General features: G+C 41.0%; 1 protein-coding gene and 1 long non-coding RNA gene across 2 annotated transcripts; both read right to left on the minus strand.

Annotated features, from left to right (window-relative positions):
• Positions 1-350: 350 nt before the first annotated feature.
• On the minus strand, positions 351-21282 carry LOC131706929 (macrophage mannose receptor 1-like). The gene is made up of 13 exons (XM_059008874.1): positions 21161-21282; positions 13004-13051; positions 12089-12433; positions 9383-9724; positions 8305-8628; positions 5817-6158; positions 5193-5227; positions 4137-4178; positions 3989-4043; positions 3355-3396; positions 2684-2725; positions 2548-2589; positions 351-2357 (listed from the first exon to the last, which is right to left on the minus strand). Exons 2-13 carry the CDS (start codon positions 13038-13040, stop codon positions 1975-1977), a joined length of 2031 nt encoding a protein of 676 aa, XP_058864857.1. The 5' UTR covers positions 13041-13051; positions 21161-21282; the 3' UTR covers positions 351-1974.
• Positions 4149-5085, minus strand: LOC131707088 (uncharacterized). Its single transcript, XR_009310965.1, has 4 exons — positions 5051-5085; positions 4916-4957; positions 4271-4312; positions 4149-4178 (listed from the first exon to the last, which is right to left on the minus strand). It is a non-coding gene; the product is annotated as an uncharacterized LOC131707088 (long non-coding RNA).
• Positions 21283-22298: the final 1016 nt, after the last annotated feature.

Below are 22298 nucleotides of genomic sequence, written 5' to 3' on the forward strand. Positions count from 1 at the left end.
CATTGTTCTATTATGCTGTGTGTTTTTATCATTTTAAACAGTATAGACTTGTGTGTGTTGTACATGATTATTTTAAAAACAAGCCAATTCATTTATTCTGAATAAATCATTGAAATATGCAGAACAAAGTTCTAGCCTCTCCCCTATAATATAGTTGCTATATAGCCTCACCTCTCCTGCAATACCTCGCTGGAAACAGTAGGTGGCAGAATAACCCTGACGTTCTTGTGTTTAGGCTGTCTTCTGTGTAACAGTGGATTCATTTGTATTTCTGGATGATTAAAACGTTTTGAGAAGGTGTTAGTGATATTTGTTATATTTAGAGAAATCGGGAAAAAAAAGACTGAGGGTTCAAACTGAAGTTCAACTCTTTATTCATTTTATAATGGCAGATACACTCAGAAATGTAGAATATAAAGAGTGAGGCAGGACTTATTCAATATATTGAAAGATGTAGCATCATATTAAAATAGAATTACAGTGTGTCTCTTTACTACATTCCTCATCAGATTAGCATGAGCTGCAATCTGCTTCATCAGAAACCAGGCCCTGTTGGCTGTCCAGTTTGTTTGCATTCCCCAGAGGCAGGTAGTTTAGTCTGCAGGCACACAAGCTTCCTCCCTACTTGAAGCTTTCTGGTCTCTCTTTGTGTCACTCTAGTGTGCACTAAACAGGCACGCTGCTGAGACTACCTGCAGCAGCAGGGGGGTATGAACGACCGCTCTGCTGCAGCTCAGGGAAGCAACACAGGAGTGCAAACAAGGGACAGAAAAGAGTTTCTTTTCTTTTCCAAGTGGAGTGTTTGTGATACTAGTGCTGATGACATCACACAGGCCTGACTACAGACACACTTTATTAAATGCATAAAAACTACTTAAATATTTAAAACATTTTTATTTTTAAAAGAAAAAAAGCTGAAAAAGTAGTTATAATGAGAATATCAAGTTATCCCATTTCCCCCCGCTGTGCTTCTCCCCTTATCAATGTATTCTGTATTAAAGGACTGCTAACCAAGGGTTAAAATCCATTTTCTTAAAGCTTACTAACCCCAGCAATATTATCACTGACCCCTTTGTTTTGCTTGTGTTTTATACTTCAATTTGGAAACTAGATATTTCATAGTCAACGTTATAGATACTAATGATTTAAACCAAGCTGCTGCTGCATCCTCAATCAGACCAAGTGACCTACAGCAAAGGTACCAGGATGCAGCAGTTTATCTACACGCTGCATTTTAAACAGCTGAGGATCCTGAACTAAAAAAACAAGTGAAGCAGCTTCTGAAAAGACTCCTCAGGGCTGACTGTGAGGAAGTGAGGTGGGGAAGCATGTTAGCGTTGCACTGTGCACTGAAGCCCTTAGGAAAAGCACTGTGCACTGAAGACTGTGCAACACTATTATGCTTCCCCACCTCGCTTCATTACAATCAGCCTTGTGGAGTCTTTTCAGGAGGCATTTTGCTGGACTAGTTAGTAAGCAGGGCAGATGATGCTCTTAGTTGAAACAATAGAGAATCACACAGAACACACACAATAGGATATTAAACAAGTACAATGAAATATCAGAATAAGGTATATCATTAAAGATTGCTACATAGCATTTTCTTCTATAGTATTTTGGTGTATTACTCCTATAGTAAAGCTCTGGGTTCTGTGGAGACAGTGGTTCTCAGACTGGGGGTTGGGAACCCTGGGGGTTCACAGGAAGGTTTCAAGCGACCACATCACAAGCAGACCTACCATCCGCAATGGCTGCAGTGCATTGCAGCAGCTCTTTATAGAGAGCAGACATGGCATTGCAAACTCTGTCACATACAAGACTTCGAGTTGTTTATTATTCACACATTGCTTACACAATATCATTCAGATTTAGATATTTCTATAATTTATTAGTAAATGGGTTTTTTTTCAGACTAAAGTGACTTTAAAAGGGGTCCCGACTAGACCACTGCTGTACACCCTTTTAGGGGTGTTGTTAATCTTTGAAACAGATAAAGGGGAGCTTTGCATAACAGCACAGATCATTCCACTCAGCCCCCCCATCCTCCCTCAGCACCATCTCCCCACAGTGCTCATAGTAAGGATTGTTGGGCTCCCCAGGGGCCCAGTTAGTGTAGTTTAGGAGCCCCTTCTTATCTTTACCAGCAACCCAGTACCAGTTATGATACACAATGGTTCTGTGCAGGCCAATCCAGAATCGCGACGCAGTGCTGTTCCTGACGAGCTCCGACACTCTGTTCTGTGCAGCCAGGCTTGTGAGGCTCACTAGGTCAGTGTAGTGATCCTTGCAGTACTGCCAAGCCTCCATCCAGACCATACTGTGAGAGATCAGGTGGAGATCCTCAGGGACTGGAGTGCCTGGTGATATTATTATTATTATTATTATTATTATTATTTTTATTATTATTATTATTATTATTATTATTATTATTATTATTATTATTATTATTATTATTATTAAAAATTAAAGAGAAAAAAATAAAGTTTATAACAAAGTCAGATTCCTGCTGTGGGTTATGAATCACACTGAACTGATTACACACCATACCTTGAGAGACCAGAGTGGAACGGGGGCTTGAGGGTTCTGCATCTGTAAAAAGATAAAGAGAAAAAAATAAAGTTTATAACAAAGCCAGATTCCTGCTGTGGGTTATGAATCACACTGACCTTATTACACTCCATACCTTGAGAGACCAGAGTGGAAGGGGGGCTCGAGGGTTCTGCATCTATAAAAAGATAAAGAGAAAAATAAAGTTTATAACAAAGCCAGATTCCTGCTGTGGGTTATGAATCACACTGAACTGATTACACTCCATACCTTGAGAGACCAGAGTGGAAGGGGGGCTTGAGGGTTCTGTATCTGTAAAAAGATAAAGAGAAAAATAAAGTTTATAATAAAGTCAGATTCCTGCTGTGGGTTATGAATCACACTGAACTGATTACACCCCATACCTTGAGAGACCAGAGTGGAAGGGGGGCTTGAGGGTTCTGCATCTGTAAAAAGATAAAGAGAAAAAAAAAAGTTTATAACAAAGCCAGATTCCTGCTGTGGGTTATGAATCACACTGAACTGATTACACCCCATACCTTGAGAGACCAGAGTGGAAGGGGGGCTTGTGGTTTTGGGATCTGGAAGAAGATAAAGAGAAAAATAAAGTTTATAACAAAGCCAGATTTCTGCTGTGGGTTATGAAACACACTGAACTGATTACACTCCATACATTGAGAGAACAGAGTGGAAGGGGGGCTTGTGGTTTTGGGATCTGGAAGAAGATAAAGTGAAAAATAAAGTTTATAACAAAGCCAGATTCCTGCTGTGGGTTATGAATCAGACTGAACTGATTACACCCCATACCTTGAGAGACCAGAGTGGAAGGGGGGCTTGTGGTTTTGGGATCTGTAAGAAGATAAAAAAAAGAAAAATGATGTGGTAACTGTATTCCTCAAACGTATTGTAATGAAACTCTTTCTATGCTGCTGTCTCTGCCAGGGCAATGCTCACAATGACATGCTGTCTCACTCATCCTGAAGGGATCAATGTTTTTAAATCAATACAATAAATACCCAATCAGAATGTATTTTACAGCACATGTCTCTCCTGTGTGTAACAATGAGGGGTAGCTGCTCCCTGCTCACAATCTTAAATAACGTTGTCTGTAAATGCAGATAAAAAAATATATATTCCCAGTAGAGGAGGAGTTACTCTACTCAGGCAAGTCGTTTCACTGCACCCTATGGCATGGTGCCCACCTGTTCCTGCAGTGTGACATTGTCAGGCAGCAGATTTTGCTTAGAAAGACAGATTCTTTGTAATGTATAATATAATGCAACTGTATAGATTAGGATTCCAAACCTAAAGACAACACTCTGTAATTGTAGAATTTTTTTTGGAATAGTTGCACACAGCTTTCCTACAGCTTATACAGGTCTAGTGGATCACATGACACAGGAGGTGGGCTGTTAATCACACTGAACACACTGCACTCTACAAACTGCACAGACCTTGAGAGACCAGAGTGGAAGTGGGGCTCGAGGATTCTGCATCTGTAAAAAGATAAAGAGAAAAAAGAAAGTTTATAACAAAGTCAGATTCCTGCTGTGGGTTATGAATCACACTGACCTTATTACACTCCATACCTTGAGAGACCAGAGTGGAAGGGGGGCTCGAGGGTTCTGCATCTATAAAAAGATAAAGAGAAAAATAAAGTTTATAACAAAGCCAGATTCCTGCTGTGGGTTATGAATCAGACTGAACTGATTATACTCCATACCTTGAGAGACCGGAGTGGAAGGGGGGCTTGTGGTTTTGGGATCTGTAAGAAGATAAAAAAAGAAAAAATGATGTGGTAACTGTATTCCTCAAACGTATTGTAATGAAACTCTGTCTATGCTGCTGTCTCTGCCAGGGCAATGCCCACAATGACATGCTGTCTCACTCATCCTGAAGGGATCAGTGTTATAAATCAATACAATAAATACCCAATCAGAATGTATTTTACAGCACATGTCTCTCCTGTGTGTAACAATGAGGAGTAGCTGCTCCCTGCTCACACACTCTTAAATGACGTGGTCTGTAAATGCAGATAAAAAAAATATATTCCAGCAGAGGAGGAGTTACTCTACTCAGGCAAGTCGTTTCACTGCACCCTATGGCACGGTGCCCACCTGTTCCTGCAGTGTGACATTGTCAGGCAGTAGATTTTGCTTAGAAAGACAGATTCTTTGTACTGTACAATATAATGTAACTGTATAGATTAGGATTCCAAACCTAAAGACAACACTCTGCTCTTGTAGAATTGTTTTTGAATAGTTGCACACAGCTCTCCCACAGCTTATACAGCTCTAGTGGATCACATGACACAGGAGGTGGGCTGTCAATCACACTGAACACACTGCACTCTACAAACTGCACAGACCTTGAGAGACCGGAGTGAAAGGGGGGCTCGAGGATTCTGCATCTGTAAAAAGATAAAGAGAAAAAAGAAAGTTTATAACAAAGTCAGATTCCTGCTGTGGGTTATGAATCACACTGACCTTATTACACTCCATACCTTGAGAGACCGGAGTGGAAGGGAGGCTCAAGGGTTCTGCATCTGTAAAAAGATAAAGAGAAAAAAGAAAGTTCATAACAAAGTCAGATTCCTGCTGTGGGTTATGAATCACACTGAACTGATTACACTCCATACCTTGAGAGACCGGAGTGAAAGGGGGGCTCGAGGATTCTGCATCTGTAAAAAGATAAAGAGAAAAAAGAAAGTTTATAACAAAGTCAGATTCCTGCTGTGGGTTATGAATCACACTGATTACACACCATACCTTGAGAGACCAGAGTGAATCGATAAGGAATAAATTATAATAAATAAAATAATTCAGAAATTTATAACAGTCACATTTCTGCTGTAGGCTTTCAATCAAACTGAACTGTTTACTAATCTTCAGAGAGCGGTATTGAAGGAGGGTCTGAGGGGGTTTGATTTTTATTTTTCAAGTGTAATTAAACTGTATGTATTGTGCTGTCTCACACATCCTGAAGGGATCAATGTTTTTAAATCAATACAATAAATACCCAATCAGAATGTATTTTACAGCACATGCCTCTCCTGTATGTAACAGTGAGGGGTAGCTGCTCCCTGCTCACACACTCTTAATGATGGGGCTGGTTTCTGGTTCTTCAGATCTCTAGGCTACACCCTGCCCTGCTCTGGGGGTCAGACAGCTACTGTAGGATCAGATGGACTGGGCCTCTGAGTCCCTGCTCACAGACTGGGGTACAAACACTGAACTGAACAAGAACACAGACTGAGCCGGGATCCTTACCATCATAGCAGAAGAAGGGATACTGAGATTTGCAGCTATAGTCACTCCATTCACCACTCTTGAGCATCCTCACACATTTTTGATTGCCTCCCCAATTGTCTGGGTCCCCATTGCCCCAGTTGTGAAATGTGTAGTTATCCCCCTGGTGTGACCACTTCCAGGGCTCATTGAACAGGCCTATCCAGACAGACGTGCCCTGCGCTTTCTTCACTAGGTCTTCATTTTCACTGGCGTTCTTTATACTGACAAGGTCAGTGTGGTGTTCTCTACAGTACTGCTGAGCTTCAGTCCAGCTTTTCAGAACTTCAATCAGGGTGTATCTCTCAGTGATGATGCTGGTCTCTGTAAACACAAACAGCAGATCAAAATCAATGTCAGTGGTGGAGGTGCAATGGCTCTCCTGTTGTACAGTGATTGAACCCGAGTCACATCCAGCTCAGCTATCATGGTCATGAAAAGCAACATCTCTAACAGTGCCTGGGAGTCTCTTCAGTTTATTAATGTCTGAAAAGTTTTACAGCAGGGTGAGGGTCTGCTTTAATGATTTAAAAGTAATGTCGCCCTATTTAAAAATTGAATATCAATATATTCTTTAAGAGCAAAATCAATATGACAAAAGCAATATCATGAACACCTTTCCCCATGTGCTTTCATGAACACCTTTCTCATGTGCTTTCATGAACACCTTCCCCATGTGCTTTCATGAACACCTTCCCCATGTGCTTTCATGAACACCTTTCCCATGTGCTTTCATGAACACCTTTCCCATGTGCTTTCATGAACACCTTTCCCATGTGCTTTCATGAACACCTTCCCCATGTGCTTTCATGAACACCTTTCCCATGTGCTTTCATGAACACCTTTCCCCATGTGCTTTCATGAACACCTTTCCCCATGTGCTTTCATGAACACCTTTCCCCATGTGCTTTCATGAACACCTTTCCCATGTGCTTTCATGAACACCTTTCCCATGTGCTTTCATGAACACCTTCCCCATGTGCTTTCATGAACACCTTTCCCATGTGCTTTCATGAACACCTTTCCCCATGTGCTTTCATGAACACCTTCCCCATGTGCTTTCATGAACACCTTCCCCATGTGCTTTCATGAACACCTTCCCCATGTGCTTTCATGAACACCTTTCCCATGTGCTTTCATGAACACCTTTCCCCATGTGCTTTCATGAACACCTTTCCCATGTGCTTTCATGAACACCTTCCCCATGTGCTTTCATGAACACCTTTCCCATGTGCTTTCATGAACACCTTCCCCATGTGCTTTCATGAACACCTTTCCCATGTGCTTTCATGAACACCTTCCCCATGTGCTTTCATGAACACCTTCCCCATGTGCTTTCATGAACACCTTTCCCATGTGCTTTCATGAACACCTTTCCCCATGTGCTTTCATGAACACCTTTCCCCATGTGCTTTCATGAACACCTTCCCCATGTGCTTTCATGAACACCTTCCCCATGTGCTTTCATGAACACCTTTCCCATGTGCTTTCATGAACACCTTTCCCCATGTGCTTTCATGAACACCTTTCCCATGTGCTTTCATGAACACCTTCCCCATGTGCTTTCATGAACACCTTCCCCATGTGCTTTCATGAACACCTTTCCCATGTGCTTTCATGAACACCTTTCCCATGTGCTTTCATGAACACCTTTCCCCATGTGCTTTCATGAACACCTTTCTCATGTGCTTTCATGAACACCTTTCTGTGACAGGCTAGCTGCAGGGATGACGTCAGGCCAGAAAGAATCACACAGACAGACAGTCCTGGGGTTGAAACTGAAAACTCAATGGCTGTGCTGAGTAGGTTTAATGAAACAAATAAAAAGGTTTTAAATAGAAAACACGACACGGCACTTGAGGCCAAAATAAATAGACAAACAAAAAGGACTAACACTAAACAAACAGTGGACGGACAGACAAACAAACCCGGTGAGTCTAAACACTTATTATAATTTTAGTTTCCGTGGGCATGGGCTCCGTATTTGCCAGGCTGTAAACATCGTGCATGGTGGGATACTAACGTATTAAGTCTCACAGTCCATTGCACTGCTAGGAACTGTAACCAAACTATTTTAATAGTGTTTCTACCCAGTAAGCCTGACTAAACATGAAACAATACTTAAGTGTGGATGCTTTGAGCTGGATTAATGAACACGTTTTTGAGCATGGTTCTCGAGATCGGTTATGTAGTGTGACAGGGAGTAAGCCTCTGTTCCAATGACAGTTTCAACATTCTAAAGCTCTGTGGGCATCGACTGAATGATAATGAGCCCTCTACGGAGAATCTGATTGGCTGAGACAGTGCAATGACTGCTTAGTTAAGATGGCTGTTAATACAGGCTGTACTGTATAGCATTATTTCTACCAGGAACTGATCTGTCACAGACCTGGCAGTATCCAGGAAACCTGGCTTCAACTCCCAGTCCAGTCAGCTGTTTCATTAACAAAGGAATTGAATCTCAACTCACCATTGTAGCAGATGAAAGCTTTCTTCTCACTGCAGACTGAATCCTCCCACTCTCCATCAGAATTGACTGAAGCACAGAAGAGGTATGGTTCCCAGTTGGAGTAGATGACATCATCTCCATTGGACCAATGCCAGTTCTCTTCGTCATGATGCAGCCCGATCCAGAAATGTGTGTTATTAGTTGTAGGTATAAGACCTCTAAGCGTATTAACCCCGTCCTTGTCTTGTATGGTGGGCAGGTCTCTGCCTTGGTTTCTGCAGTAGCTCTGAGCTTCCAGCCATGCCTTCTCAGTTCCTTCATAGAAACACTGACCAGAGGAGCCGCCTGGGGAGAGGGGACAGCACAATAAAGATCAGTGAAAACTTGTTCTTCAGTGACGAGATTTGCACTGTAAATGTAAATAAAGGTCACAGATTATTGGTCTTGTAAGAATGTAGGCTGCTACTATAACTGTATGGTAAAATAAATATAACATCATGCTTGTGGTTTGTACTATAACATGAGTAGCATTCTGACATGAGTAACGAAGGTCATGGAAACACCAGGTAGCCAAAAAAATCAATGTGAGAAAAACTCAATTCACTGTTCAATCAGTGTTAATGTTATTGTACTGAGCTGTACTGTGCAATACCTTAAAAGTATACATAAATATAAGTGGTGTCTTGTTTGTCCCTTTAACCCCATTTACACTCTCTGTGGTGACTCACTAGGACAGTGGTGTTAAAGTACTTGATCCATGCCTGGTTCTGAACTACAGCACTGCTGCCTCTAGAAAGGTGTACCTGAACAGAGATCTGGTTCATTCCGGCTCAACTACACCACTGCACTAGGACCTGTTGAAGTGATCTAATCATGCTTGCTTATTTCAATCTGAAGGTTTATCACATTTCTAAAGCTCTGCAGGAAACTGCCACCACAGTCTAGACAGCAGAACTACTCCATTGGGCTGTAAAACAGCTGGTACTGTCCAAGTTACCTGTACAAAATCTTTGCTATATAAACTGTAATGCACATTCTGTGATTTTAATAAACAGTGAAACCTTCTAATTGAGAACACATACTGAGCCGGGATCCTTACCCTCACAGCAGAAGGAAGGGTACTGCGTGTTGCAGGCAGCATCATTCCATTCACCGCTCGTCATCATCACCACACAGCTCTCTTTCCCTATATAATTGTCTGGTTGCTCATTGCTCCAGTAGTGAAATGTGAAGCTATCCCCCTGGTGTGACCACTTCCAGGGCTCATTGAACAGGCCTATCCAGAAGGTCTTGCCCTGCGCTTTCTTCACTTGGTCTTCATTTTCACTAGCGTTCTTTATACTGACGAGGTCGGTGTGGTTTTCTCTACAGTACTGCTGAGCTTCAGTCCAGGTTTTCAGTTCTTCAATCAGGGTGTATCTCTCAGTGATGTTGCTGGTCTCTGGAAATACAAACATTAGATGAGAGGCTGGGAGCTATGCATTGTCCTTAATCAGACGTTTAACATAAACTGTGTCTTGTCCACAATCGATACATTTTATGTTAATTTAAAACCAAGGGGCAAAACTCTTAGAAAGTCGTTACTATTTATTTATTCATTTAGTTCTCAGACACCTTTATCCAAGGCGATTTACAGGTGTTACAGAGCAGTACAGGGCTACAATGCAAGCTTCAGAGTTAATACAGTGCAGTTTGCAGTAAGTGCAATAGCTCATCCTTACCTATCAATTCAGTACTAACCCTCTAGTTCCACAGTCACTCAGGATTTGGGCACAGTTCAGGAAACACTTTGGCTTACAATCTATCTCTATGTTCCCCCTCCCCCCCATTGATGCCACTCACCTGTCCCTCCTTCTCCAGGGGACCTGGCCTTTCATATCTGGCACAACAAAGGTATTAAATCTCTTAAAGACCTATACATTGCTTATAATTTGATTTATTTGACCAGCTTTCTCCAAAATGTAATCTTCCAAGAACTCATTTTTTCCGACACCTACAGGTACAGAATTTTGTCTGCAACAAAGGTGCACAAATCTACTGATTCTAGACTTAAAAATGGCTAAGATCTTCCCGGACTTGGATAGAACCTGTGATGATTTACGTTTTGGTTATGTCCCAGGCTGGCTCCTTTCTGGACCTGCATTTTTTAAGCTTTTTCTCAAATTACTTCAACAAACATTGATTCTTCTCCTTATCACCCTTTTTGGTGTAGTACCCAATGACATCCCATTGACCACGTTGCAGTCAGATTCCCTGGTGGCGTTGCTTGCCAGACACCTAATTCTGTTTAACCAGAAGCAAGCTGCTACACCCTCTCACATCCACTGGGTTAGGGATGTCATGCAACTCCTTAATCTTGAAAAAAAAATAATTCACATTTCAGGGACAAAGAAAAATTCTACATAGCATGGCAGCCCTTTTATTTAGTAGTTGCCAATTAGCTTTTTTGTAGTTTTCTCCCCAATTTAATAGTGTCCAATTATTTTTTATTTAGCTCAGCTCACCACTACCACCCCCGCGCTGACTCAGGAGCGGCGAAGACGAACACACGCTGTCTTCCGAAGTGTGTGCCATCAGCTGACCATTTATTTTCACACTGTAGACTCACCATGCAGCCAACCAGAGCTACAGCATCTGAGGACAACGCAGCTCTCGGGCAGCTTACAGGCAAGCCCGCAGGCGCCCGACCAGACTACAGGGGTCGCTGGTGCGCGGTGAGCCGAGAACACCCTAGCCGACCTAAAACTCCCTCCCTTCCTGGCGGCGCTTGGCCAATTGTGCGCCGCCCCCTGGGAGCTCCCGTCCTCGGTCGGCTAAGGAATAGCCTGGACTCAAACCGATGACGTCCAGACTATAGGGCACATCCTGCACTCTACGGGAGTGCTTTTACTGGATGCACCACTCGGGAGCCATTCTTTGAAAAACTCCAGCTCCCTCTCGCTCCTTGAGCCAGCTGAAGACTTTAAAAAGCTGCTGAAGACTGCTAAAAGCTTTCTTCCACCCATTATTCTTAGTATGCACTAAATGTGACTCCGTTTTCAGTTCCACCGGGTTTTTCTCTTCTCCTTCCTTTCTTTCTCCTCTCTATTTCCCATCAGTTGCATTTCAGCTTCTTTTATTGTGTCTTTTTCCCCACTGCTGATTGCTTTCTGTACATTTCTATTGATAATATCAAATCAATAAACAAAGTTATAAAAAATAGGAGATGAGAGTCCCTAGCGAGCGAGTGTACAGTGAGAAGACGAGGGATCCCAGGACAGATCCTTGAGGTACACCTGTAGAGAGGGGGCGAGGATAAGCGAGAGAGCCACGACAGGAAACCGGGAAGGAACAGTTAGAGAGATAGGAGGAGTACCAGGCAAGAGCAGTGTCTGAGATCCCCAGGTCAGAGAGAGAGAGGAGAAGAGTATGGTCGACAGCAGCCTGAGCAGAGAGCAGATAGTCAGTTACAGAGAGGAGGGCGCTTTCAGCGGAGTGTGTTTTACTGTATTTGTATTAGCTACATGATACAAGTTTGGGGCTAGCCTCCACCGCTCATAATTAGACTTAATCGTGACGTGTCTGTTGTCGGGCACGGCATGGGTCATGTGTGGCTACTCCCTTTCTGAATTTAAATACAGTACATAGTTGTATATTTTTCTGTAAACAATGGCTGCCATCAAAAATGTTGTAGATGTTTTCATTCATATGCCTTTTTACTCCCTTTCAATTGAGGAAACAATAAGAATAAAAACACAAAGGTCGTCCATATTTGTTATAAATATTCAGAAGGTAAAAAAATGTGTCAAATAATAACTATCTTTACCTTGGTAGCACATGAAAGCTCTCTGAAGGTGGCAGGGTAAATCAATCCACTTTCCCTCTGAATTGACTGAAGCACAGAAGAGGTCTGCCCTCCAGTTTGAGTAGATGACATCATCGCCGTTAGACCACTGCCAGTTCTGTGTGTCATCACGATACAGCCCGATCCAGGCAGAAGTATTGAGAGAAGCTCCTGCAATATTTAAGAGCTGCTGTGTTTCTTCCTGGCTGTGCACAGTGGCCAGGTCTGTGTGCTTCTCTCTACAGTACGTCTGAGCTGCAGACCAGCTCTTCAGAGTATTCACAAACACGTGTTTAATGATCTGATTGTAAGCAGGCACACAAAACCCTGAAAAACAAACAAAAAAAAAACATTATTAAAATATATTGTAATATTTTCCACAATATATACTCCACAATACATCAAGACAGGTCAAACACAAGAGGAATAAGAACCTCTCTAGATAAATAATGTGTAACACAGACAGAGAGACGGCCTCAATATACCCCAGATTCTGATAATAACTCTGGACACACAGGCAGCCTCTGTAGGTTCATCCCACATTAAGGTATCTTGAAAAGCTGTAGAATAACCTTTGCTAAACTACACTTAGGAATGAAACCAGATTCTGATAGTCCTAATAGCTAAAAAAAATAAGTGTGACAACAGGCAGCCTCCGTATACCTCCCACATTACTGATCAGTACCTTGTGCTGAGCTGAGCAGATACAACAGCAACAAGGTCTGCTCTGTAGAAGTGGAGCAGTGCAGTGAACACACACCCAGGAATCACATGTTAGTTTAGATTGAACGTGATTGAGGGACACTGCAGCTTTAAGAACCGCATGATCTTCTCTGAGAGGGAATGTGGACAATATCAAAGCAAACAGTGAGAAAAGCAGAAATAAAGGAAACTCACCTGCAAGCAGAAGGATGAGCAGCCCTCTCTCCCCCATCACAGCAGACTCTGCATTAGAAACAGAAGACTTTCTATGAATCACCTCAATGCACATTGTCATTTTTATTTTGCATAGCCTATATGCAAATGTAAAGCAGCCTGGTATTACAGTACATGCTGCTGCAACAGTCTAATGCACCTCTAATGAACAGAAAACCAGAGAAGGGCTATCAGGCTCAAGCGAATGTAGCAGGCATGACCACAGGTCCCCCCCCTCCTTGATAATTCAGTGGTACCAGAGCAGGTCAGGGCTGCTCTCTAAATACTTAAGTTCTGTGTTCATTTTCTGTATTGAGTGGTATTTGACGTTGGTAGTTTTAGGTTCTTGGTTTATTTTCTTGTTTGTTTTATCATTGAGTGATTTGAATTATTTAATTGACATTTTATTGCTTTGGAGTGAAGTAGTTTATATTTGTTTGTGTATTTCTGTTATTTGCAAAATATTTTACTTGCATTTATAATACACATAACTAACAATGTTCTGTACTGAGTTGTTCATAATCCTTTATTTTGATGTTTCTAATAGAGAGGTAGTATGCCAAACAGTTTTGTAGTTGACAGAAAAAAAATCTTTAACCAAATTAGGTCTTATTTATATGTGGTCCAGTGGTTAAAGAAAAGGGCTTGTAACCAGGAGGTCCCCGGTTCAAATCCCACCTCAGCCACTGACTCATTGTGTGACCCTGAGCAAGTCACTTAACCTCCTTGTGCTCTGTCTTTCGGGTGAGACGTAATTGTAAGTGACTCTGCAGCTGATGCATAGTTCACACCCCCTAGTCTCTGTAAGTCGCCTTGGATAAAGGCGTCTGCTAAATAAACAAATAATAATAATATTCATTTTGAAGAGCTTTCATGCGAGAGGTTTGTTCTCAAGATGGTCCTGTTCGACTGTTCCCATCCAAAACAGAGGGGCTCTGTCTCAAATGTTCCCAATTTGTTTGGTTTGAAACAACAAGACAAGTGTTGAATCCATCCTCAATCAATGTTAGCTGCAATATTTGTTGGATGTTACACTTGTAAGCCAGAAATGTATTTTCTCCACTTGGTTAGTTCCAGTTCAGATAAGTTTCATTTTTGCTTACAAAGATTAGATTTGTTCACTGTTCTCCTGAAGTACGGGTACTGATTTTATTGGAGTTTTTATTTAAAAGTATTAGCCTGAATTCAATCCAATCGAATGTTCATTTTAGGTGAATCCATGTCTCGCTCCCAAATTAAAGTAAAAAGAAAAAATAACTGTCTGGAGAACAGCCCCGTGTTCTAGTGTTTGACTAGAAGTTTTGAATTGAACCCTTAAAATCAGAACCCCCATCAATGTATGCATTTATGTTTAACTAACGCTATATCCCTGCTAAATAAACAGCTTTCTAATCTAGGATGTGTGCTTTGCAGAGAGTTTAACTGACCTGTGCTGCATTTGTACTGAGGAAGCTTCTGTGAATGTTTCCCATGAAGAGGAGGAGGAGGACTGGGTAATGTTTTCAAGTTTGGCTCTGTTCTAGACATCTGGTCATATCCACAGATGTTCAATTTTAGTTTATTTAGAAAGGTCTTATTGTATTCCATAATGCTTTAATTGTATATTGTAAATAGAAATACCACATCCGGTTGCTTAGCTTTCCCTGTATTTGTTTTTGTATTAATTTCAAAATAATAATGAATGGTTTATTTGCATGCTTGATAATTACTTTGCTATTCATGCTTGGTTTCAATTACAATCCTTTCAATTTTCTTTTGCAGCTTGTCTGTGATGGCTGCAGCCTCTGGTTTAATTTGGCTTGCATTGATCCACAATATCGGGCAGATGATGTGGACCATTCAGCTTCTGGAAATGTATGAGAAAATAAACTTCTGAGATGATGCTGGTGGTTAAAGGAAACAGATATTCGTGTTTAAATCTTGCACGCGCAAGTTTCCATGTAGGTCACCGTTTTGTGACGTCACCGGGTCCAGCCTTTCAGTGCATTTAAAAAAATAAATAAAATCTAAACAAGGCAAGCAAGCCGCCTCTAAAAACAGATAGTTCACCACACGTCCTGTCAGCTTTTCTGTTCATTTTCTCATTAAAAACTGCATTATCATCCTTCAGACTGTGTGTTTCAGTACCAGGATTTGGTGGTTTTTGTACTAATTGGTGCCTTTTATTTATAAAACTTGGTGGAAAATAATATGGTTGTGTAGAACTCATGAGAACAGTTTTGGTTTTCTTTACATTTTGATTTTTTTTTTAACTATTCCTTACTGTGGTCAGTGTTTTCAAGAGTGTAAGGTATGAAATGTATTCAACAACCGGAGGGCGCCTACAGTTCTCCCTGAAAGCTGTGTTAAATTGTCTGAGCAAATTACAATAACGCTGTAAACAAACCACATGACATCACCCTGAAATGTGGGTGTTTTAATTACAATGTGAGGGGATACAGAATTGCACCGCTTTACAGCAGCTTTGAAATATTGTAATATTCTCTCCTGAATCTTAATGACGGTGTTTTTTTTATTTATGAATGTGTTGTAGGGTTGTGAGTGCTCGGTGTGCTTTTTCTCAATGGATTAACCACAACCCCTGCAGTCAGAATATTGAATCTCGAATCCGGTCAGTTGCTTCAGCGTTAAACAAAATACATTTTAAACAAACTGCAAGCGGCTGACCGGATTCGAGATTCAGCATCCTCGAGGCAGGGTTTGCTGTAGATCTACATGCATCTGATCATGAAGAATTCATCAGAACTATGACTGTAACCACCAGTGATGTAATACTCTCCCACTGACGTAATAACCTGATAATCCCGACAATGTAATACTTTTTCACTGATAATGTAATAACTCTGAGCTGCCTGATAATGTAATACGCTTCTAACTGACAGTAACAATAATGCTTATTCACTGCCAACCATGAACTACTTAATATGAGCAGTGGCTGCAGTATAGGACACTGACCTTAGGTTTAGGGTTTCGGTGTTGGGACAGGATTATTAATTGTTTTATTAACAATAATATGATAACCAATCAGAGTGCAGTGTCCTGACAGGCACATCTGGCGGTAGGACAGCTCGCAGAGACGCCTCCAGCTGTTCTGGGTTTACGCTGGACCTGCGCTGCAGTGTTTCGTTCTTGGTTTGTGTGGAAGCCGTTTCGGCTGCATTTCGGTTCTGTCTCTGCTTCATTCGTGTGTTTTCTGGTTTTGATTATCCTGCGAGTTCGGAGGGTTTATGAAGAGACGAGAGTCTGGATTCTCCCGATGTAAAACCAAACAGTTTAGGTGTTTTGTTTTGTGGTTGTGCGGCTTAATGGTATCCTTGTTGTATTTCACAAACGAAAGCGCCGTCAGCCACTGTGTTCTGTGTTTGTTTTCACGTTGCTGTGTTGTTGTTCACTATTATTTATTTGTCTTCTTGCCCATATTAATTTGTGTTGTGTGCACACACGGGGTTATTGTCTTTATGGTTTTTAATATAACCGTGTTTGCTCTAGTTGTTTGTTTACTGTGTGTTTTGTTGAAGAGGAGCCGAGGAGGATTGACGTCACTATTTGCTGGTGTCCCTGTTTCCCGGCGTATTGATTGTTTGTCAATCTGTATATATCATTTCGGGATCCATGGTGGTTCATTTTAATTATGCACTGTGCTATATCATAATTCACTGTGTATTTATTCTTTCTGTGGCGTTTATTGATTAACATTGTGTTGTGTTTTAGCTCGCAGGTGGGGATTGGTTGCGATCAAGGCGAAAGGGAGCGGCTAACCAATTCTTTAACTGGATTAAAGCGTGCTCCTTCTCTCCTCCAGTCTTGCGGGGACGATTCATTACTTTAATAATTGACAGTTATAAACAGTTGGTGACTTAGCAGCAGCAGAATATCTATCTCTATCTGTGGATAGTTTTGACAGCATTGTATTGTTTGATATTTCCTTTTGCTCACTGCAGCACTGTTAACATATCTGTATGCATGGTCCTTGTTCTGGGTAATAAACAATCCTGATCAGAAGAGCTACAACTTTATCTCTGATCTCTGGGCTTGCATGCATTTGAAAGGGATTTGTAAATGGGAAACACTGTATGAGAAATGACTGGAGAGGTTCTATCCCTCAGTTAAACAACAGATGGTATAATTAAGCAAGTGAAGTGTTTTATTAGTAGAAGCATGTACGTGGCGCTACACAAACCTAATAGATGCTTTATAAGTAATACATACACCTTCTAAAATGATGAGGCCATGTGCACAGAGCATAAAAGCATATTGGATGAAGAGTCCTAGTTATTGAACGAACAGCAGCTCCAAGCTACAGCAGGAACTTTACCAGTAACTTTTCATGATATGATAATCTTTTGAAATGTAGAAACTTGATTATCTTTACAACACAAACAAATAGACAAATGAACACGAGACCATGTTTTGAAAATGTTTTAATGATGTGAAAGTCATATTGTAACGTGAATATTAAATAAACACAAAAGCCAATCGGTAAATAACCTAGTGCTGGGGTGAGATGATGCACTGCGCGCACACACACTGCGGTTGACTCGACAACCGTATTTCCAGACGGCACTCGCTGCGGTTGTGTGTTGTACACACACACACCTTTCATTACAGAAGTGAGTGACTCCCTGTTTAAACAAACCACTGAACTCGGGCCATCATTACACACCGGTCGTGCGGTTTTGTGTGACAACATGGAGGCTGTGTTTCTGTTTATGCTTTTGGAAGTTCTGTACGTAAACGATCGAGAGCTCGTCAAGCACAGCTGTGCTCTTTTCTGCAAAACCAGCGGAGACGCCGTTTTGCTTTGTCTGCACTGCTAAATACAGCGGCGACGATCTGCAGTGCCATGACTGTAGATCGAAACATTCGGGCGATCTTCCGACCAGAAGGCTGGTGGGAACGACTTGAGTGGTTTCCAAGTGACTGGATTAAAATGCGTCTTTGTCATTTACTGAGACATTTACTGAACTGCCAAAACACACACACAAGACGTTCGGTATCGGTGGAGAAACGAGTTGCGGTCGCACTGTGGCGTTTGGGGATGTGAATGGTCCCGTATTTTATTTAAGTTGTAAAACTAAAAATACTTTTTTTTTCTTACAACGAAGTATTCTACAACTGTACTTTGATTTAATAAAATAAAGCATTATGTATGCTCTATTTTCCATTGTTATGAATTTACTATTCATCAATTTTACAAGATCAGCTTGGTTCTTCAGGCATCTATATATATTTTTAGCCATGTCGATCACGCGGAAATGTCTGATAAATAATGACATCATTAGTTGCGCAGCAATCCACTGCGCACCACCTGCGGTCGTGTCAGTGCGGTTGAAATACACACAGGGTTAGTACGCGTTAACTAACAGACCATGGACACTGAACTATACTGATTGACTTGGGGAGGGAAAGGGGGTGGAAGAACCTGGGACCCGTTCTTATTTGGTTGTGCTTGTGTGTCACAATCTCTCACTGCACCGACTCACTCTCCATGCCTGCCTGGCAGTGCTGTGTGCGAGGTGATGACGTCACTAGCGTCGTGGATAGCACGTTTGCGTAGCACGCCAAAGATTGAATCAACCTTTTTTTTTTTTTTTTTTTTTTTTTAATAATACTTATACTTTTATACTAACAATTTATTAATTTGTGTTTAGGAGTGTGAATATCCAAAATTGTATGTATTAAATATTGTAATGGTACTAGTAAAATTAAACTCCATTTATTTTTTTTTGGGATTGAGACATTTTTATATATATATATATATATATATATATATATATATATATATATATATATATATATATATATATATATACTTTGTTAATGTTTTATTTAACATCATGTAATCAAAGAAACTACAGAACGAAATCACAAAAGTCAGCTGTACAATAGTATTTAAGGCAAATCGCTATGTAATTCAGTATGTGAACGTAGCATTATTGCACAGGCTTCATTCTACTTGGTGAAGCAAAATTATATAATTATACAGGGAGATGCAAAACTAGTTACCATCGCTGCACTGGCGCACTTCACTTAAAACGGATCCTGTTACGGAGTTCCGTTTACAACGTATTGAGGAAGCGTGTCCCTGCCAAACATGGGCTTTAATGGGGAAGTACTCTGGTTAAAACAGACTCGTTTTGTAATGTGTATACTGTTTTAAACGTACAGGTATCCTGTTCTATAGGCATGTCTGTTATGGGGCGCCAAGTGTTTAGCTGACTGTCGGTTTTAAATCTGTTTTATACTCCTGAATTGACATGCAAATGAGTTCCGCCCATTTGAGTTTACGTAAGCATTGTTCACATGGATAAGAGGCGTGAAGTGAGCAGCGAGAGGGGTATTGCTGCAGAACGAAGGCTCCCACAGCGTAGCACACCGGGAACAACTCAACAATGTGCTTCGATCACCCTCAACACCCCTACCACGTGACCATAATACCCCACGGACCTTAGGTTTAGGGTTAGGCTATTGTTATGCAATAAAACTTTCATAGCCTTCGTTCTGCAGCAATACATCCGAGGACAACAAAGCCATCCTGTTTTGAGTATCTATCTATCTATCCCTCTATCTATCTATCTATCTATCTATCTATCTATCTATCTATCTATCTATCTATCTAGAGTCAACTAGTTTGCATAATCGATTTGTATGGATAATCGAACAATTACTGTACCTTTTAATAATGTATATAATAAAGTTAGCGTACTGATATATAGCTAGTAACCTATTCTATCACATTAAACATACTAAATTACAAAGTTTTACAAATCATTAAATTAATGCAATTCAGTAAAACTAATGAACAGTTAAGGTAATGAAATACTGTAATTATAGGTACCATAGACCAAACTTTTGAAAATCATCAAACAATACAATTCAGTACAACTTTGACACCATTACAGAACTTTAGGAATCATTAAACTTAAATTCAGTAAAATGTTTCTATATTTTGATAGTTACTAGGCATTGTAATAATGTGCAGTTAAAATTATTAAAATCTTTTTTTTCAGCTGCTCAATAACAGACAGGATCTCCAGCCCTTCCTGACGAAATAGAAGATAAATCAAGAATGAGTTGAAGTAGCCAACTCTTCCTTGCCCGAGATCCCTCCACCAGCCGGACTAGACAGCCATCAGCCTGAAGGAACTGCCCCCCCCCCCCTTCCCACACACCCTCAGCGCCAGCCTGCCTCGCCGTTTGAGACTTGGCTTGCCCCCTCGGGGACGAGGAGGACTCTCACACACACAGCCTTGCCAATGTGAATGTTTCCTTAGCTAGACCGAGCAGGGTTTGCAGCAGGAGCAGGATCCCCTGCTTTCAAACTAAAGCCTTTTGTGCTTTTAATTGAACAGAATTCTATAGATGTTTGTTTTAAGTAATACCGGCTCATATAATGAATAATGACGATACAAATGTGTATTGATGTGAAAATTAATAAATACATGAACATCAAATTAACCCTAAAAACAAGCTTTTAAAAATATCTTAGTTAAACTTTGAGAATAAGAGGGACTAAGATATTTGCAGTAGTAATACAGTTACATTTTTAAAATGAAACCAAGGATATATGTAATGATTATACTCCAGCATATCTCTGATGTATTTCATATACAGAAATGTCAGAAAAATGCATTGGAGTTCAATCAAATAAGAGCAAATGTAATTGCTCTTATTTGAAATCGTTCTCCATTTACCGTACTAACTGCGTGCTCTTAATGGAATTTACTCTTATAAGCAAATATTGTTATTATAAGTTTAACTGCTTCTAGTGGAATTCACTCTTAAATGTATTTACTGTCATCTTTATTGTGATTTTATTTTCTATTGTAGTTTAACTGCTTATCTGTAATGTGATATTTTGTAACAACTGTAAGTCGCCCTGGATAAGGGTGTCTCCTAAGAAATGAATAAATAAATAAGATTGTATTTTAACAGTGGTTTATGATGAAACAGCCTCATCTAAATTGTATTTAAAACGTGTGTGTCTATATATATATATATATATATATATATATATATATATATATATATATATATAAATTTGAACTGGGTTTCCTTATAGATAGTTGCATTTGTACATATAGAAAATTGATAGAGTATAAACAAGTACATCTGGATCGTGTTTTAGGAAAGTCTTACCTTACACTCAAAGCAGTGCCAAAGTGTTCTCCTCCCCGGCTGGAAACGCGCTGACAAGATGACGCTCAGTTTAGACATGATATGATATACTGAGTATGATGGGTGGAGACAAACAGCACAGCCAATGACTTCATACTTTACACAGTGACTGTCACTCCCATTTTAAAAAGCAATATGTATATGATATTATGTATAGAGGTATGTGCCCTGTGTTTCAATATTCATAGTTTATTATATTACACAGTGTCACAACATGATTTATATATAGTATTGCTGGTTTGGGTGCTTGGGGGTGTCACTGTTCCCCTTGCTAGTTGCCATGGTGACTGTCAGACAGGAATCACACTGACTGCTGTACCAGTCCTGGCAGGCTCGATGACCTCTTCAGGGACCCTGAGATATTTAGTGAAGGGGTCGGAGGATTGGGCTCTCTTTGTACCCCACTTCAATATTGATTATTCTGGAGGTACCAACACGCACAGCCGATGACCTGCCACTGGAACCCTGTTGCCATGGAGACATTCAAATCTCTCTGCTTTGTATCTGCAATAACAACAGGTGTGCGCTGCAGCCCTCGCAAGCAAATCAGATGTTTTAAAACCTGCAACGTGAGCAGCTCAGTTAAAGACCTAAAAAAACAAACCAGTGCAAAGTATATTTCAGGCTTGCTTATACAAACACAGCATGATTGGTGCAGTTCATATATTTTCTTTATTTTGAATCCCCTCTGAAGATACAACTCCATCCAGCTCCCCTCTGGTCTGCAGGTATGAGAGTCACTCAGTGCTCTCTGTGCCTCTCCCCCATGCTGGTCTGCAGGTATGAGAGTCACTCAGGGCTCTCTGTGCCTCTCCCCCATGCTGGTCTGCAGGTATGAGAGTCACTCAGTGCTCTCTGTGCCTCTCCCCCATGCTGGTCTGCAGGCATGAGAGTCACTCAGTGCTCTCTGTGCCTCTCCCCCATGCTGGGCTGCAGGTATGAGAGTCACTCAGTGCTCTCTGTGCCTCTCCCCCATGCTGGGCTGCAGGTATGAGAGTCACTCAGGGCTCTCTGTGCCTCTCCCCCATGCTGGGCTGCAGGTATGAGAGTCACTCAGGGCTCTCTGTGCCTCTCCCCCATGCTGGTCTGCAGGTATGAG

Source organism: Acipenser ruthenus, chromosome 38 (assembly GCF_902713425.1).
Source record: "Acipenser ruthenus chromosome 38, fAciRut3.2 maternal haplotype, whole genome shotgun sequence".
Taxonomy (NCBI): Eukaryota; Metazoa; Chordata; class Actinopteri; order Acipenseriformes; family Acipenseridae; genus Acipenser; species Acipenser ruthenus.

Bases quoted from the DNA above. Each gene is read 5' to 3' on its own strand.
- LOC131706929 (XM_059008874.1), bottom strand. From the start codon at position 13,040: ATGGGGGAGAGAGGGCTGCTCATCCTTCTGCTTGCAG. The intron at 12,434-13,003 runs GTGAGTTTCCTT...TTTGTTTTTCAG, and splicing joins GCTCATCCTTCTGCTTGCAG to GGTTTTGTGTGCCTGCTTAC. The intron at 3,397-3,988 runs GTAGAGTGCAGT...ATCTTCTTACAG, and splicing joins TCTCAAGGTCTGTGCAGTTT to ATCCCAAAACCACAAGCCCC.